This window comes from Bemisia tabaci, chromosome 5 (assembly GCF_918797505.1).
Source record: "Bemisia tabaci chromosome 5, PGI_BMITA_v3".
Lineage (NCBI taxonomy): Eukaryota > Metazoa > Arthropoda > Insecta > Hemiptera > Aleyrodidae > Bemisia > Bemisia tabaci.
Window position 1 is genome coordinate 42,752,739 of NC_092797.1, and position 18,169 is coordinate 42,770,907.

At 36.4% G+C, this 18,169-nt stretch overlaps 3 protein-coding genes across 3 annotated transcripts; all 3 read left to right on the forward strand.

Annotated features, from left to right (window-relative positions):
- The first annotated feature begins 1,771 nt into the window (after window positions 1-1,771).
- MED19 (mediator complex subunit 19) lies at window positions 1,772-9,531 on the forward strand. The gene is made up of 4 exons (XM_019054535.2): window positions 1,772-2,192; window positions 3,517-3,673; window positions 4,391-4,490; window positions 5,271-9,531. The coding sequence occupies exons 1-4, from the start codon at window positions 2,009-2,011 to the stop codon at window positions 5,553-5,555; spliced, it is 726 nt and encodes a 241-aa protein (XP_018910080.1). The 5' UTR covers window positions 1,772-2,008; the 3' UTR covers window positions 5,556-9,531.
- A 1,039-nt stretch (window positions 9,532-10,570) lies between these two features.
- On the forward strand, window positions 10,571-14,440 carry LOC109039166 (LYR motif-containing protein 2). Its single transcript, XM_019054545.2, has 3 exons — window positions 10,571-10,949; window positions 12,450-12,590; window positions 14,287-14,440. Exons 1-3 carry the CDS (start codon window positions 10,908-10,910, stop codon window positions 14,368-14,370), a joined length of 267 nt encoding a protein of 88 aa, XP_018910090.1. The 5' UTR covers window positions 10,571-10,907; the 3' UTR covers window positions 14,371-14,440.
- Window positions 14,441-14,511: 71 nt separating this feature from the next.
- On the forward strand, window positions 14,512-15,680 carry TfIIB (transcription factor IIB). The gene has a single exon (XM_019054544.2). The coding sequence runs from the start codon at window positions 14,512-14,514 to the stop codon at window positions 15,460-15,462; it is 951 nt and encodes a 316-aa protein (XP_018910089.1). The 3' UTR covers window positions 15,463-15,680.
- The last annotated feature ends 2,489 nt before the right edge of the window (window positions 15,681-18,169 follow it).

Sequence of the window (18,169 nt, forward strand, 5' to 3'; positions counted from 1 at the left end):
GAACCAAAAAATAAATTCACACGTAGCTCACGATGAAAAGTGGATGGGGGGGGGGGGGATGAATCATAACATAGAAATAATGATGTGCCAACAAATGAGGCCAGGGTATTTTCTACGGAAGGGTGGGATATTGTAAACCTCAAAGCTCGCTTTTTCCAGGTGAAAATTCTGGCACCCATTATTGGTAATCATATGGTATGAACACAAAAGGGAGTGGTCATTAGTGAAGTCTTTAATTAAAGGTCAGCAGACTTCCACCCATACAGCACCGGCTATGACATACTTGCGGAAACTTTTTCGGAAAGATCGTGGGATTATTGCAGCGCACTTTCATAGTGATCGCAAGTTTTTCTACTGACTTTGGTCCGTTTTTTTTATTCATTTATTTGTCCATTGAATCGGTGTCGATAGGCTCACATTTGTCGTTCGATTCATGTCGATCGAATACATGCCCTCTTGTTGCATGCAGACTTCCTAGCATACTATTTTTTTAACTGAACAATTCACCCTCTGCTGCATCTACAACAATTGTTGTGCGTGCGTATGTTGTTTCTGCTGATTTCAGCTCATTACATACTTGACTCTCTGGTCTTTGACGGCGTTTTATGAGCAAAAACAATTCGCCTTCAACTGCGTCTGCAGCAATTGTTGTTACGAATAAGTTGTGCGTGCTGATTTTACCTCATTACATACTCGACTCTCTGAAGGCGTTTTAGGTGCGCAAGTAACGCAGTCTGTCGGAAAACGAAAAAGTAGGGATTGACTGATTCATTCAATCTCACTTCTGTTGTTCTCCAAGAGAGTGCTCTACGTTCGGACGTAAAACGCCTTCAGAGAGTAAGGTATGTAATGAACTAAAATCAGCACGCACAACATATCCGTAACAACAATTGCTGCGGACTCAGCTGAAGGCGAATTGAAAACAACAACATAATACACGTTAAAGAAGATTTTAGCACTTCAATTAACATTGTAACCAATAGAGAGTTGTATTTCATGAGGAACTCCAGAAGAACTTTTCACGATGAACTAAGTTTAAACGCTAGTCTGAGAGTGAATTCGAAGGCTGATCTTGTTTCCTTGGTCATTTACCTTTGAAATTTTACTTAGAAAATGTTGCCTTTTTTCTTCAAATTTTCGTTCAAATTCAACGTCATATTTTTGAATAATTTCATATTTTATATTTTGAGAGGTCTCCAGTCTTCCGTAATCCTATCCAATCTAATCCGTGGAACGAAGGATCCCATCGTTAGTCGAATCATTAACGAAAGGGCGCTTATCCATATCGGGGTAGTAGTATTCACGTAAGTATTTGTTAAATCCGTGCAACGTGATCAGCGTAATTAGATGAGGTTTGCGATAAACATTCTCTTTATGCTGTTTCCATATCCTACATTAAGTTTTGCGCTACCGATTTACAATCCCGCAAATTTAAAAATTAGCGGGTCTTTTTGGCGGGAGGAAATGACCGGAAACACCTGAAAACACCGGAACCGGATACGGGAACAAAAAATGAATTACCATTGTATCCTTAGTCATTTTTCTTTGTAGCAATCAAGCTTGTTTTGCATTTTTTATCATCCTTCACACGAAAGTAGAAAAAATAACGAAATCAAAATGTGTGAACGGAAAAGCGTAGTTAAGCGCGTTGTCGAAAAAAGAGCGTCAATTTAAAATTGCCGCCAAATACTGTCGTTGGCAAGTTGGACACCAGACTGCGCTGAGCTAATGATTAGATAAAAATGAAGAAGAAGAACATTGAAATGATTGACAGCTGGGCTTGGGATTGCTTCTGTGGTTGTGTTTTCGTTCAAGAGCCTTTAGTGATAAGTACAGCTCGTCGTATTATTTCCAGCAGTTCGGTCTCTCATATTCGTAAATCATATGTACCTCTTTTAATTTGTCAGTGAATATTCCTCACGTCCTTGTGTAATGGGACTGCACACCCATTTCAAGTGCGACTAGTCGTATCTCTCTCAGCTCGACGTGAAGAAAATCATGATTCAAGATGATGATGGGTGATCAGTTTAGAAAAGTTGAACAGTATTCTCCAAAATCATCTCCTAGAGGAGCTAGGTCTCCTGTTGTTTCTCGTCAAGATTCTACTGGAACTCTCAAAACCACGATTTCACTGGGGAAAAATCCTTCAATCGTCCACAGTGGACCCTTTTACTTAATGAAAGAGCCGCCAGGTATGATGCTCATGCGCTTCCATCCTTATCACAAAGGAAATTTTTACCTTTAAATTAGTATACTGAGCCTGTTAATGCCAGGAGACGTTCCAAACATTGAGCTGATAAGTACAGAGGGAGTTCATCTACTCATTTATGTACAAGTTTGATTTTGCCATCTGCCAACAACAGCTCCAACTGCCAACAGATTTACTTAGCATTTAGGACGCAAAAAGAGTGAACAGTTGGTTTACCCTGCAATGTACTTTACATCTAGGTCCAAATGAGACAACATTACTCCAATCCCATTATTGAGTTATTTTGCGGTAATAACACTCGTCGTAGGTTGAACTACTTATGCAGCTGTGTCCGTCTGTAAGTTTAGTAGCTGCACTGAATTAGCCTTCTTTCCATATGCAAGCTTTTATTGGTGTATAAATCTCCTATCCCTCTAATCCTTTGCTCATCAGTCAAGAAAGAGTGTGTCTCCAAGTAATGGAAACTATTAGGAGACATCTGACCAAAGATAAGTAGGACATAACCACTCGAAAAAAGGAAACAAGTCTAGGTATTTAATCTAGCGATTTAACTCTTTTTTTCGTCAAAGCAGAAGGTTAGCTTTTCCATCGATGATAAAGTTATGCCAAAGATCTTTAATGTCTCATCAGCTTTCATGGTGGGAACATCACTGGTTGTAACATCAACACCAGCAGGTACAGAAGAGTCTCTATTATGGATAGTAATTCTGAACTGTCCTGTTCTGGAATACCTAAAACCCCCACCCTTGTACTTTTAAAAACCAACAAAAATTCTGTATGTATAGAATATTCAATTACTTGCGGATTAAGGTAGGCTGTGTGAAGGCATATTTTTTGATGATCAGATGATTTGACAAGTAAGTAAGTATACAGAGCGGAGCTAGACCTATCACTTGACCGTTGCAGTATCGTAAGGCTATTGGGTGCTAAAAGTGTTCGAAATTCTGGCTGTGCCCACTCGCCAAATTAATCAGGATGATTGACCATCCGTATTATAGCAGTTTTGATGATGGAGCGAGTTTTAAACAGACCCTTCAGAAAGGACACTCCCCAAGATTTAGCTATGTCAAAAATATTTCCTCATGTATGCATTAGCCCTCTTCAGATAGCTAGGAAGAAGTTGAACCATTTTCGTTGCTGTATACTACATGAATACCTAACAAAGTAACCTCAGTCAAGGCGAGCATTTTGCTCACCCCTACCTTTTGATCCATCCGAAGACCAGACTTTGAGTAAACATATTTTTGAATTTTCTCTGTCTACCCTTGTATATTTATTGTACCTATACTTTATTTTTGACTTTTCAGAGGGAAGCGAGCTAACTGGAGCCAAAAATTTGATGGCCTATTATGGCCTTGAACACTCATACTGTAAATTTAGTGGCAAGAAGTTGAAAGAGCAGCTCTCCTCCTTCGTGCCAAATTTACCAGGCGTAATTGATACTCCAGGAATAGCAGACAACAGGTGAGCTCTTTTTTCCTTTGCTTTCATATTCACATATTTTTCATCGAGGAAGAAAAATTTGAACTCTAGTCATGTTGCAACTGATCAAATAAGTTTTTCTGCATTATTTCCTAGTCTCCACAAGATGTGTATCCACTCCTGCAAATTAAAGTTCAGACAACGTTTTAATGGATTGAAATTACTCAAGAAGCATTACCTGGAACAAGGGCCTCTCCTCCTGAAGCTAGTATGCATTCTATTGGTTATGACTGAAAACATACATCGACAGATAGACAATTTGCAGAATTCGATCACAATTGACTGGAAATATTCGGCTGACTGACTCAAATTTCAAGATGGATTTTTTCTGCATGACGTACCATACACAGTGACAAAGGTCCTGAAAATGCCAAAGCGGAGGAGCTCGTTCTCGCACTTTCTCTTTTTTGTGAAAGCAGTCAAGTGTCCCCCTCCCCCCAAATTATTTCCTTAATTTTTTAATGGGTTCCAGCTCTCTGGAAACAGAAAGTAGCGTTGATATTAAAGAAGAAATGAGGCGATCACATTACTTTTTTGTGAAGATATATGTATCATTTTCCCTTGGACAACAAATTGGAAGTATTGTATAAGCTGAACATACCGTATCACTGAAAATTCTCATAAAATGCTGTATGCCTATGATTTTATTACTTCTCTGTATAATCGCTGACTAATCTAATTTATGATTGATTTTTCCAGCTCATTACGATCTGTAATCGACAAGCCTCCCATATGTGGAAAGGAAATTTTGCCACTTACAAGTATCCAGCTTGCTGGTTTTAGATTACACCCTGGCCCGGTATGTATAATAGCACTACTTGCGCTGTATAACTTTTAGGTTTTCCTATGACATAAGTGAATTTCAAAATTTACAAGATAGAGGAATTTTGTTTTTGATACTAATTAACCAGTAGCTAAAATATCAGAATTTAAACTTCTCTTCCTAGTTTCCTCTCAGAGTTTCTTGCATTCCAATTGAACAGGGATGCAGAATATTCCAAGCTTCCACATTTGTACACGCCCTCACGCCAGTTTTCTACATTTTTAAGTCCGGTTTTCCACAATATTTCCAATCAGTTTCATAAAAGATGACCTTTTTCCTCTGTTTTGCGTTGACTCTCGACTTTGGACCCTTCCACATTTTTAGGGGCTTTTCCATATTTTCACTCGCCCAGGTGGGCGCACGATTAGGCATTTTATGCACCCCTGCAATTTAAAAGATAATCCGAATCTTGTTTTTATTCTACTATGTATTAAAGTAAAAGAGGAAATGTCCATCTAATTGAATTAATTTATTGTCAATTTAATCTCATATTGAACTAATCTATTTATTGTTTAATTGAACTTTTCAAATTTTAATGGACACGATTTTATAATGATTTTGAGACTGTATCTTGAACTTTAGTATGCTGAAAATTTTATTTTAAAAAAGCTCTGTTCTAGGGAAATTTGCTACGTTACTTCTAGTTCTCATTTCCTTTTCTGAGTAAAGTAATTCTATTTTAATCTTATTGTTTTTTGTGTTTATTTATTGTTATTTTGCAAGAGATGTTAACTAATTTTTTTTCCTTGTCCATAGTTACCAGAACAGTATCGGTATGTTAATCAAGCTCCACAGAAGAAACATAAGAAAGCACACAAAAAGCACAAGTACAAAGGCAACGATTCAACTTCCCTAGAAGCAATGGCTAGTGATGGTGGGGGTGATACTCACGAAAAGAAACACAAAAAGCAGAAGAGGCATGATGAGGACAAGGAGAGGAAGAAGCGGAAAAAAGAGAAAAAGAAGAAGAAACAGAAACATTCTCCGGAGCATAACTCCGGTTCCGGTAACATAACCCCGAATCTACAATTCAGTGCCTAGTTACAGACCTTTTAATTCTTTCTCCTAGCAAATTGCACCAAAGTGAATCAATGGGCTGTTACAATAATTTTGTATCATGGAAAAGTTTTAGATTTGTTAGATGCGCATGTTTTATTTTTTGATGTAGGGACTGCAAACATTTTCATTGGTATGGAGAGGTATTTTTTCCAAATTTTCTCCTCGGAATTCCTGCCCTGGAATATTTTAAACTGTGGCATTCTTTGATTACTCAGAGAGGAAGATTTTGGTCAGCGACGCTGAGTTTCCGATTGCTCTACCTGTGAATGAATTATATCAGCAGTCTTTATGATTTTCCCATTTTTTGCAGTTTCATTTGTATTGTATATACCAAATGGATATCCTTTTAATCTGCACCCTGTAATAAAATGCCAGCATCACTGATTTCCAGTTCTCTGATTTTCATGAACGAAACATTTCCCACTTATTTTGCCTCCCTCTACTACTAAAGAAGAAGCAATGTGGAATGATGTTTTAGCTTTGATCTCTCGTATGACCAATGATCCCTACATTTAATTTTTGCCTCTCCAAAGTACAAAAATTCATGTAGCATAAAAAATTAGTGGAATTAGTCAATATCGAATCTTGCAGTCTCTACGTCAACAACTTTGTTTTAACAACCATTGATCAAGCTCTAGTTTTTTTTCTTTTTCTGTTATTTTCTTCGTTGTTGAGATAGGCAGAAATAGAATGTGGCAGCAAGCAAGGCCTGCCTCTCCCTCTTTCCTAGATTTTGTTTGTCTCATAATGCAAAATTAAAATTAAAGTAATATAGTCAAGGAGTGGTGAACATTTGTCAGTTCAGAGAGAAAACCCCTATTTCTGCCTAAAGTAATTGAAGAAAAGTTACCCAGAAAAATGTCCATGTATCATCTTGTCTAAATTATTGGATGCCATTATACTGAAAAAATCAATCGGCTTAGAGTTTTCCTAGCAGGTAGAATTCTTTTAAATGGAAGGATTAAACCAAAATCAGTCCAATTGCTTTTGACATCGCTGAATTTTCTTTCAAGTTTTATTATTCTAACTAACCAGAAACAAAATATAACGCCTTATAACTTCTGTGAATCTTTGTTCCATCAGGAAGAATGTTCTCTCAAAATTTCAAGTCAAAATGCTGCTTGGATTTCTGTTCGAAAAGTGAGGTATCGATGTCCAAATGCGATATCACATATCTCCATTGTGGTGTTTCAAAATTGCCACTCCTATTTTATTCCTTCGAAGAGAAAGAATCTCTAATTTATAGCTTGAAATTTTTACAGTATATTCTGCTGACAGATAAATTATCAGGAAAGTTTTCAAGAAATTAGGTTGATACGTTTTTCAAAGAAAAAACAAAATACAACAGAAAGTCTGCAAAGTGGCAAACGCAGATATGTGGTCCTGCATTTTGGACATGAATGTAAGAGGATATTAGGTGATGTCTGATGTAGTCAGACTGATTCTGGCTAAATCCATCAAATTCATCCTGAAACATTAGTTAATCAAGGAAAGTTTACTTACTTTTATGGAGGAGACCTTTTTGACTAACAAGTAAGAATGTCTCTATTTTGGAGAGACAATCAGTTCTTAATGATTATAGTTTAATTCTTCTGTATTTTTTCAAGAGTTCAAAATTCAATGCTCTTTTGTGCATAAAGCATTTTCAAGAATTTGATAGTGCTAGTTTTCAGCAGAACATAAAAAAGCTGTGATTTAATTAGTTTTTAAGTTTAATCCTCTTATTTTACCAAAAGTTTTACTAATTAACTGTTAGTTGTAAGGTCCTGTCCCTCACTAATGTAATAGGATCTAAAGACTCCCAGAAAGTCATTAGAGAATTTTTCGTAAGGAGATGATTCGTTACCTGATCCAGTTGTAGTTATATTGGCAAGAGGTATATCGATAGTAAAACTCCCTGACCGCATACATCGTTTGCAGTGTTTTAAAATCTCCCCTCCTATTAAATTTTTCAAAGGTGAACGAATTATTATCATTCCTGGAAGTATTCGCAGAATTGCATCTGCGCAGAGAAGGAAAATCAAAGCAGTTTTTAATGATTGCTGTCAAGTAGTTTTCCATTTAAAAAATGAAGTTTGAAAGGGAGTCTGCATCTTCGAAAACTGAGATATGTGGTCTGGGAGTTTTAGTCTGCATATTGCACTAGATAGGTAAAATTCAAGCAAATATTGAGGTTTAGGAGAAATAAAAAGATTATAGCTTGTGTTTGGGTGTAAAAAATTATCTGCAAGAAAAGAAGTTTCAAAATCTGAAATTTTAAAGACAGATATGACTTCAAAAAATGTATCGCATTAGATTGATTTCTGTATCAAATGCAGTATGAATTTCTATTGTAAGAAAAATCTGTTTTTATTTCGTCAGATTTTCCACTTTTTTCTCGCAAGTAATTTTTTAGATTCATGTACACGGACATTTCTTTTTACGAAGCCTAAAACCTCATTTTTGACCCAATAGATGTGACCCGTCACATACTTGTCGGATAACAAGTGGATCAAGGAACAAATCAGCATAATTTAAAATTTGTGTCAATGATTGATACTAGTAATTATAAGTGCCCTAGACTCAATTCACAATTGGGGGTGAGTAGTTTTATGAAATGGCTGATTTATCATCGGGTTTTCCCACAGCAGTAAAGATGTAGAATTTTGGTCCTGTCGTTTTAAGAGATAATATCTCAAGTCATAATTCTAGTACTAATTCCATTAACTTTGCATTTTTGTAAACTGGTTTTGCTGCCATGCTTGCCCAGTTTTGTACTGAATTCTCGCAATTTTAGCTTTTGGAAAGCCAAGCTGTTTTTGTAAAAATTACTGGTGTTGGGATCATTCATAAAAAAAGGAAAATTAAAAAAAAAAAACCGAGTATGTATTGAACCGTCAATCTTACAAAATATCTAAGAATGAGTTGCTACTAGTGAATTGTGAATTCTTGTTTGTATCAATATTGTTTTCATAATCTTCATTTTACAATCTAACTCGCACGCTTGACAATTTTGTTGTTTTGACGGTTAGTTGGGCGTTAATGAGACTTCTAGCTGTTACTGCAGGTCTCTCAGCATAAGTAAAAAATAGTGAATCAATAAACTGAAAAAAGGTATGGTTGTATTCCTACGACAGCAATCTTTCAAAATAAAATGCATCATCTTTGCCCCGGTTAGAAGGAAGAAGTTTTTCAATTTTTTAGTTAATAATCACTCAAATTATGGGATTTTGCAATCAACCATCTACTTACGTTATGGTACCTCTAAGCGATGAATATTCTCTACATATTTAATATTTATTTTACCTTTGATTTCATTTTAATTTTTAGAATATTCACTAATAGGAGATCAATCCTCATGAGCAGTATTTATTCATGTATTATCATCAGCAGAACTTACAGCATTCACAGAACTTACTGTTAGTAATGGTTCATTGATCTGAGATAACACTAGGACTGTAATGCAGAAATACAGGCTGTTACTGTCTGATAATCCCTGAAGAAATAGACCCAACAGCAATAGCTGGCCCTATATATTTTGATCATCTTTTCTCCCAGTCATGATTACACTTTAGAAAAAAAAACAAACTAAGAAACCCTGTAAATGCGGCTGTTTCCAGAGGCTTTACAACTTTTTATTTGAATCGAGAATTCATCAGTAAATCCTTAATAACTTATCGTTTTCCTCCTTCCTGAATGGTTTGTATGTACCTTCTTTTTTATTGTAAGAGCGGAATGATGACTTCATTAATTTTTATCAATGGTCACTCAAATTGAATTTGAAAATTTTGTAATAATCTTCTGCCTGTAAGAGTGAAAATGAATATTCCGCTCAGTTGATCTGGCACACTATGTAAACTCGACTCATTGTAAATGTAATATGATTCACTTCTTTAGATTTCAGGTTTCAATTCCTTTCTAATGGTGATATCTGAAATTATGTTAATTTTTCTTGGAAATAAAACATAATTTTGTTGAATTGAGAATGTATTATTTTAACTATATTATTCTGATTAGTTTTTACTAACCCTGAATTGAATAGGCAGCTACTCAAGACGAGAAGTAAGAGGAGAAATTCTTTATTCTGGGGCGGGGGTGAGATGTCTTGCAGTTGTACCCATGCACTTCTTTTTTTTTAATGTAAATTACCTTTCGAAAGAGCTGCATAAAATTGCCGTATTTTAAAATCCAACTTTTGCAGAAACCTTGTACCATTATTTGTTGGAAACAATAAATAAAAGAAACTTACACCTTTCTCCACATAGTGGAAGAAACAAAGAAATTCCAAAAAAATGTTTACTATTCTAGTATCACATACGACGAAAAGGAAGTGGCATTGTAGAGAAAGAAGAGGAGATGACGGCAAGTTAACTTTTGCGGCCATGTGATGTCATCGGTTACAGCTTTGTTTGCAATACAAGTAGCTCAGCAGTTATGAATTGATAAAAAAAAAATGTGTATCGCAAACATTGCCTTAACTTAAATACTTGACCTGTCAAAGAAAGTGACTGGGTTCTACACCTACGCTGATTTTCGTGTGTCGCTAGAGGTACCTAGAGGTTGCTAGAGATTGGTGGAAACGGAACCTTAACTGACTATCACCTGGCTCTATTTTTTCTCAATGAGGAGGCCCAGTAAATACAACCTTTGCACCAGGTGGTTCAAGAGAAGGAACCTCTAGCTTATGCATGAAAGTGCAGGTAAGTGGAGAACGAATGTGTCAATATGACACTTAAATTGCATAGTATTATAATTCTCTGGATTTCTTTTAAAAAAGGATATTTCCAACTTTTCAATTACTCAAACTTGCTTTTTTTGTACTTTGCTGCATAATATATAAAGAAAATATAATCGTGCTGGACTATTCCCTGACAATTGACAGTTTGATTTTTCGCGGTCTTTATGCAAGTAGTCGTTAGTGCACTCTACAGTTCTTTCAACCAACTATCAAAACGAAAGTTCTACAACAGAGTGCGCTGCTGAAGCTGAAAGCTCAGCATTCAGTGAGCAGTGACATAACCTAACTTCTCTAATTCGTAAATCGTGAATGTACGTGAAAAAGTCGTCTCTTTCGAAAGTGCAGCCTGCTGCTTCTTCTTCAAGGATTTCCGAATGTTCGTTCACGTTATTTAATCGTTTACTACATATTCAGTTAATTTGTCTATTTTTCTGCTACTTTACATTTGCTCCAAACTCTTCGCATCACCGATCTTCCTCCTCCTGATATGTGTGCTGTTCCAGAGTCATCTGGACACTGTAACGCTTTATGTTACCCTGATTTCTGGTCCATTCTTTTGGAATTTTTAATATAGCATTTGTGGGAAACCCAGTTTTTTGGCTGTTCTGAAAGCTAGCATGGGTAGCAAACTCCCGCAATCCACATTAAGTCTGAAGCAGGTAACTCAAAATCGGCGATACTGCAGGATACTGCCCTTTCTGTTTTAAGTCACGAAATAGACAGTATTCTTCTCAGAACTAGTGCAGGCCTCGAAGAAGAATATTGGCAATCGAAACTAAAACAATCCCATGAAATTCAAACAATACATTTTCCTTTTACATGTCCAGCGGGCCGATTACTGAAACTATGTCAGCAAAACAAGACAAGATATAGCCCCATCCTCACAATGTCACTTATCACATTTTGATGTCTTATCATATCAAGCTTCATAAACTTTCAATAATCGGCCCACTGTCATTGCATAGATTCACTTCAAAGTCGGAGCCCTCCGATCCGAAGGACAGACCATATTAGGTAGATTTGACCAGATTAGTTAGGGTTCAATTTTCCTATGAAATGGGAAGCAAAGTTGAGTCTACAATCATGTTTTAGTCTTGAGAGATCAACTATTACTAATTGCTCTCCATTGGACAATGCCAATTCTATAGGCTCACTCTGAAGCCCATGTCCCGCCATCAAATGAACTTATCAAATGCAAGATGGCGGATTGCTTTCAATTGTTCATCAACGTTTGACAGCACCATAGCACGCCAACTTTTGAAAGCGGACTTGCCTGAAAACCAGTATGCATCTCCGCCATCTTGCATTTCATGAGTTGATTTGATAGTGGGACACGGACTTAAGCCCAACTTCCCCATTAGTAGGTCAGGTTGAGTGGAGAAGTTTTTATGGCGCGTCTTAGTAGAGACGTGTTTGTTTTCATTATTTTTCCTCCCTTTTTTGTGTATTATTTTACCTAGAAAAGAAAAAAATACAATTTTAATCTCTAAGTATCTTTTCTTTACTGCTTGCAATTATTTCCTCTGAGAACCTAAACTAATTTTGAAGTAAACGAAAATGTCCGTTTATTGACTTAAAACAGAAAAGCCAGTACACTGCAGAGTTTTTGAAAGACATCCAGTATTTAGAATACCTTTCTGGAAGAGAAATGATATTTCCAGTGAGTGTGATTTTCTATGAACGGTCAATACCCTGAAGATTTTCTTGGTAGAGCAATCAGGAGCCTGAGAGTTTTGATTTAAAGAGGATTTGTGCACCCACATATTTATGCACCCTCCCCTATATTTACAGAATGTCCGGTTGATGAATAACTTTATCAAGGGTCTTGAATAGGCCATTTCCATCAATATTCGTTCAGCTTGAAACACCTTTCATCTCAGAGTAGTTCATCATAATGTGTGAATCACCTCATGACTCCCAGACGATACAAAAATTGCAATGTGCCATCTAAAACTCCATCTTCAAAACTCTCTGACAAACTTCCGGAGTGATTGCAATCATCGCATGGAAGTTCCATTATGGCCTTGAAAATATCATGATCTTATGCGAACTTCCCAAAAACTTTCATTCCATTGGGGTAGTAATTTGGTGTTCTAATGTAATAGTGGATTTTTGTAATCTTTAATACTGACCTCAATTGTCTTTTTTTCTGTTTAAAGTTTATGCTGAGGAAAGAGGTGCTGAAGCAGTACAAAACTTTTCTAAAGACTATTAAACGTGTGCCTGATGAGCAGAGTAGACTAGAACTTCTAGATTGGATCAGACGTGACTACAAGAACAATAAGCATCATTCTGATGAGGTAAGTTCATGAATTTATTCTGCTGACCTGCTGTCAATAAGACCTTAAATTGGTGAAAAAATTCTCAGAATTTAAGCTGAACATGGTGCCATATGATTTTCCTGTTTCTGTAGATAAGTTTTTTCCATTAAGCCATGATCTAAAAATCAAAGCAAGCCAAAGTTCACTTGATTTTCCGCTTAATTTTTGATGAAAGTAATGTGGAGCAGATTAATCCACTTGTATGATCAACGTGTGTCAACACCATACGCCATACGCTTGTTTCGACGAGATGTTATCCTGCCATTTGTTGCTGTGAAAAGTCCAACCAAGTGACAACAACCAACGATGTGTTACCAACCAAGTGACACGAAATATTGACTCGCATAATATTATTGGTCATGCCTAGAGCAACCCTGGGAGAAACTGATTAAAGAAGATGTGAAAGCTAATTGTGTTTCACCTTGTTGTACCTTTGATTGCCTGATTTTATCCACATTCAGTCGGGAGGCAGCCAGGCTGGAGCCAGAAAACATAGTTCAAAGATGAAGCCTGAAAGTATATGAACACAGTTTGTAATTAAAGAAATGTATCATTCTGCATTGGTTTCATATTCCGACGCCTGGACACGATACTGTTGAAAAACTAAGAGCCTAGTCAATGTCACTTACTCGCACCTAATGGCTTCATTATTGTATTAATTAGACAGATTCCATGCTTATGAATTGAAATTTATTAACAACCATGCTTTTACTTCAACCGTCATCGCTGCAAACAGTTATCTAAAGACCATGACCTTTTCACTTTACCATCACTTTATATTTATAAAAGTATCAAATACACCATTGATAATACTTTAATTACACCAACTGGTTTGATTCCTAAGCATAATTATAACTATAGACATACTAATATTAGAAATGTCAAAATTTCCCTTAAAGTCTAAATCCATTAATTAAATTTAACATCGAATTTCGAAATTCAGTTTATAGGAATTGAAGAAAGACAAAGAGTTCTTAGACACGCCTGGAACTGCAGATATGAGAATGGTTCATTTTTGCTGTTAACTTACTTTATAACATGAACCGAAACAAAGCGAAAAATCAAGAGCAAACTATTAATGGAATTCAGCTCAGTTTTTCAATACCCTACCCTCATATTTGAAGCTTTTTTTCCGGAATGTAGGCGTTGCATCATTTCTACAGAGTCTAGAACAACTCCCACTCAAAGAAGCTTTCTATAACTAAGATGAATTTTTAAATGCCCCCTGAACTTTTCTGAATGCTTAACTGATCACTAATCTACAGAATGCTTTGTAAATTTATGCAATTCCAAGCTGTCTTTGTTAGTTTTTAACAGAATGAATCTGCTTTATTACTATTCAAATCCATTCATGACCTGTACCATAGCCAATTGGCTTTCGTGTAGGAAAAGTGTAAAATAATCAAAATAAAATAAAATACAGTAAGACCTCAAATTATTGGATCGCGATTTAATGGATTCCGCAATTTAACGGATCAATCCTCCGGTCCCTCCAGCGAGACCCACTAGCAGGATTTAACGGATTCCGCGATTTAACGGACTCAGTCTCCGGTCCTGTGAAATCCGATAAATCGAGGTCTTACTGTAATCAGTTATATACCTCTTCATGTATTGTGCATTTATTGTATTTTTGTGTTTGTTATCATTAAGTGTTTCCCTTTGCTCTCTGTTTCAGCAAACCATCAAAGTGATGTTAAAATTTGGTGAAAAGCACTTGAAGGACTTAGAAACAAATCTAGATCTCTCTGGAAATTTCTAAGAACGACATCATACCCTTAGTATCACCTCTTAGTTAGTGAGCACAATTCATTTGTTTGCTCTCACAGAAGTGGAAAAAGAAATAACAAAACAAATTCATAAATCTCTTGTAGAGTTATTTGCGTCAAGACAACTTTTCAAGATGATGGCTGGGAGTTCCAGATTTGACGCCAACACTGTGTGCTGCCCCTCTCATCCAGACGCTAACCTGATAGAAGACTACAGAGCTGGAGACCAAATTTGTGAGGAATGTGGATTGGTTGTTGGTGACAGAGTAATCGATGTTGGTTCTGAGTGGAGAACCTTCAGTAATGAAAAGAGTGGAGTCGATCCCTCTCGTGTTGGTGGACCAGAAAATCCTCTATTAGGTGGTGGAGATTTATCAACAATCATTGGCCCTGGTCGAGGAAGTGCATCATATGACGAGATGGGCGTTTCTATCTATCACAACAGACGTTCAATGAGCACATCAGATAGAGCATTGATCGGTGCTTTCAAAGAAATTAATGCAATGGCTGATCGCATCAATCTTCCAAAGACAATTGTGGACCGTGCTAATAACCTGTTTAAACAGGTTCATGAAGGCAAGAATCTGAAAGGTCGTGCAAATGATGCTATTGCATCTGCTTGCTTGTACATTGCTTGCAGACAGGAAGGTGTTCCTCGTACATTTAAAGAAATTTGTGCTGTTAGTAAAATTAGTAAGAAAGAGATAGGCAGATGCTTCAAGTCAATTCTGAAAGCTTTGGAAACTAGCGTGGATCTTATTACAACTGGTGACTTCATGTCAAGATTTTGCAGTAACCTTGCCCTACCAAACATGGTACAAAAGGCTGCCACGCATATTGCACGCAAAGCTGTTGAATTAGACGTTGTGTCTGGTAGATCTCCAATATCAGTGGCCGCTGCAGCTATTTATATGGCATCGCAAGCCTCTGAAGACAAGAGGACGCAAAAAGAAATTGGTGATATTGCTGGAGTTGCTGATGTGACTATCAGACAATCGTATAAACTTATGTATCCGCATGCAGCAAAATTGTTTCCTGATGACTTCAAATTTGCCACTCCAATTGAACAGTTGCCCCAGATGTAATTTTTGGTTATTTTCTGTGATTGTTCAGCCTTTATATTTCAAATTTCTCAAGAGTTTAGGTTTTTGGTTCCGTTTATTTTTTCAAATGTGTGTTCAGGTTTCTTCCAATATCCTGAGGTTTTCATTACGTTAATGCTGTAAATAATTATTGAGAGTCACAATTCACAATGAATGTCATTTTAACTTTCCTGAAAAAAAAAAGAAAAAAAAAGAATAAATTCAGTATCCATCAGACCATAAGACCTTATACTAAATGAAAATTAGCAGCAGTATGAAATGGAAATTATTCTTAATCGATTTTGGACTGTACATTGTGTAATTGATTTTTTCCTCTTCATATTTTTAAGACCAGCAGGAAGCAGAAAATATGGTCACTGGTATTTCTTTTTCTAGTTTGCAGTTTTAAGTTTTAACTGTAATTTTAACTCTTAAGATTTAAAAAGGACTAAGTTATATTTCTCTCAAATCTCCTCAAATATTTGCCTCCATCATGTATTCCACCTATCAGCATACAATTAAAATATGATTAAAAATATGAATTTAAATTTCTGAATTACTTGACCAACATGCTCAGTGATTACACTAATTTTAATTAATGTATAATGTCTCTCATTGTCAGTTCCTGATAAGTTTGAAGGAACCAAGCTCTTGAGGCCCTCCAGAGTTAGAGCTCGTTTATGATAATTTTCCCTTTTTTGCTGTATGCAAGGAGTATGGAATTCCACATTCTGCACGTACAGCAAAAAGGAAAGGTAATTAATGCAGTGTTGTGTTGCGTCGGTGGTCTGCACGAGATCTCTCTCTATAGAGAGACCACGGGCGACCGCTGTCCGACACAACAGTCCCCCCCTGGAGTCCTGTGACGTCAGCTCGAGATATCTCACTATTGAGACGTCCCGTCGGCTGACGTCGCGACGCTCCAGAAACGACCCCCTTTCGACCCTAATCAGGGTCATCACAGCAGGCTCCAGCGATGGAAAGACGCCTTTTCTCATAAACGGTCCCAATGTTGCTTACCCAGGCAAAGTTTCAAAACTTCTTCAAGTTACTATACAGCATTTTTATGGGGGGTGTATCTGCATTCTAAATAACACCGCGGTAATAAAGTGTTCCCCATCATATGAAGAATTAATATGCCAATAGATATAGCTTGAAGGTATTGAAGGTTGTAATTCATTCTCTCTTTAATGTTGTAGAATAAGTTTTGGTACACTTATCCAATAATACTATGTTAGTTTATCAAGATTGTTACATCCTTATTTCAATAAATCTTTTTGACCGGTAAAATTGAATTGGCCTCAGTCTTTTATTTCAAAGCAATAAGTTTGATTTATATTTGAATTGAAATTTATAGAGACATTAAATGAAATCACCTGTTATCATTTTGTGGACTCCTATTTATCGTCCAAGTATTTTTTTCTCTAAAAATCAACCTCTTCGAAGTTTAATCTAATTCATCCTTTTCTCTGATATCCGCCAGTTGCCAAGCTTGGAATGAGTTGAGTAGCATAATTTTTTTTATTTTGGGACATCTCCAAGCTACTTATCGTGTCACTGTGGACTTTTTTTTTACATGTATGCATGTATAAAGAGCAAGGATCATTGAAAAACAACACTTCATTAATAATCAAAGTAGCTACACAGTGCAACAAGTTCAAAAAAATAATATCGATGAAGAACAAAAAAATATAGATGTAAGATAATTGACAGAGCGGGGATCAGAGTTAAATCGGAGTATCGCAAGCGATTATTCAAATTGCATATTTTGAAACAAAGATACCGACTAAGTGTTGCAAAATTCCCACTCCCCTTTCAGTTTTCTACAAGATTACTTATCTCTAGATATTTTTCTGCACGAAATTTTCAAAGAATTTTTCATTAAAAGGCAAAGATATATCACAAACAAGTGTGTCCATTAACAACGATTAAGTAATCTACCTTTAAAAAAAAATTTAACAGGAAACTTTTGATGTCGACATTAAGATAATTATGTGGTTTCGTAGATTTAGAATCAAAATACCCTGAAAATAGATCAGTATATCAAAGTGTACTTCGTGCTATTATGTAGGAAGAAATCAAGTAGCAGAGGCTCATCCGCATCTTCTAACGAAAGCCCTAGTTCAAATCCACTCGGTACTTGAATAAATGTGAAGACATCTGGAACTTAAATCGAATTCCGTCTTGCAGCAGTTAGTGTCCGGAGTAATTTTATACCAAAGTGTAATGTTTTATTTACGAACTCGGAGCTTCTCCTTCCAAAATCTATAGCTGCTTCATAGTTCCATTAATAGTTTGCTCTTGATTTTTCGCTTTGTTTCGGTTCATGTTACAAAGTAAGTTAACAGCAAAAATGAACCATTCTCATATCTGCAGTTCCAGGCGTGTCTAAGAACTCTTTGTCTTTCTTCAATTCCTATAAACTGAATTTCGAAATTCGATGTTAAATTTGAATGCTTTAATGAGGGCTCAAAGGAAAAGTCTGAACCAGATTTTTTACGTCCATTCGTCCACTGTTAAAGAGTCTGTGACGTCTGACGAGAGATTCATCGAAAGGGCTGGCAATCCAAAGTTGCGCTAATTCAAATTTGCCGCGGTTTGTTGCTGTGCAGCAGCCATGGTATCAATCTTTGCAACTAGGTAGCAGCACTTGTTACTAGCTGTTGATAATGCAGTTTTGTTTTGAAAAGTCTGCTTGACTGGTTTCGCG

Excerpts from the sequence above, each read along its gene's own strand:
- MED19 (XM_019054535.2), top strand. The coding sequence starts at position 2,009 with ATGATGATGGGTGATCAGTTTAGAAAAGTTGAACAGTATTCTCCAAAA. Across the intron at positions 3,674-4,390 it reads CCAGGAATAGCAGACAACAG|CTCATTACGATCTGTAATCG; the intron begins GTGAGCTCTTTT and ends TGATTTTTCCAG. Across the intron at positions 4,491-5,270 it reads TTAGATTACACCCTGGCCCG|TTACCAGAACAGTATCGGTA; the intron begins GTATGTATAATA and ends CCTTGTCCATAG.
- LOC109039166 (XM_019054545.2), top strand. The coding sequence starts at position 10,908 with ATGGGTAGCAAACTCCCGCAATCCACATTAAGTCTGAAGCAG. Across the intron at positions 10,950-12,449 it reads CCACATTAAGTCTGAAGCAG|TTTATGCTGAGGAAAGAGGT; the intron begins GTAACTCAAAAT and ends TTCTGTTTAAAG. Across the intron at positions 12,591-14,286 it reads ATAAGCATCATTCTGATGAG|CAAACCATCAAAGTGATGTT; the intron begins GTAAGTTCATGA and ends TCTCTGTTTCAG.
- TfIIB (XM_019054544.2), top strand. The coding sequence starts at position 14,512 with ATGATGGCTGGGAGTTCCAGATTTGACGCCAACACTGTGTGCTGCCCC.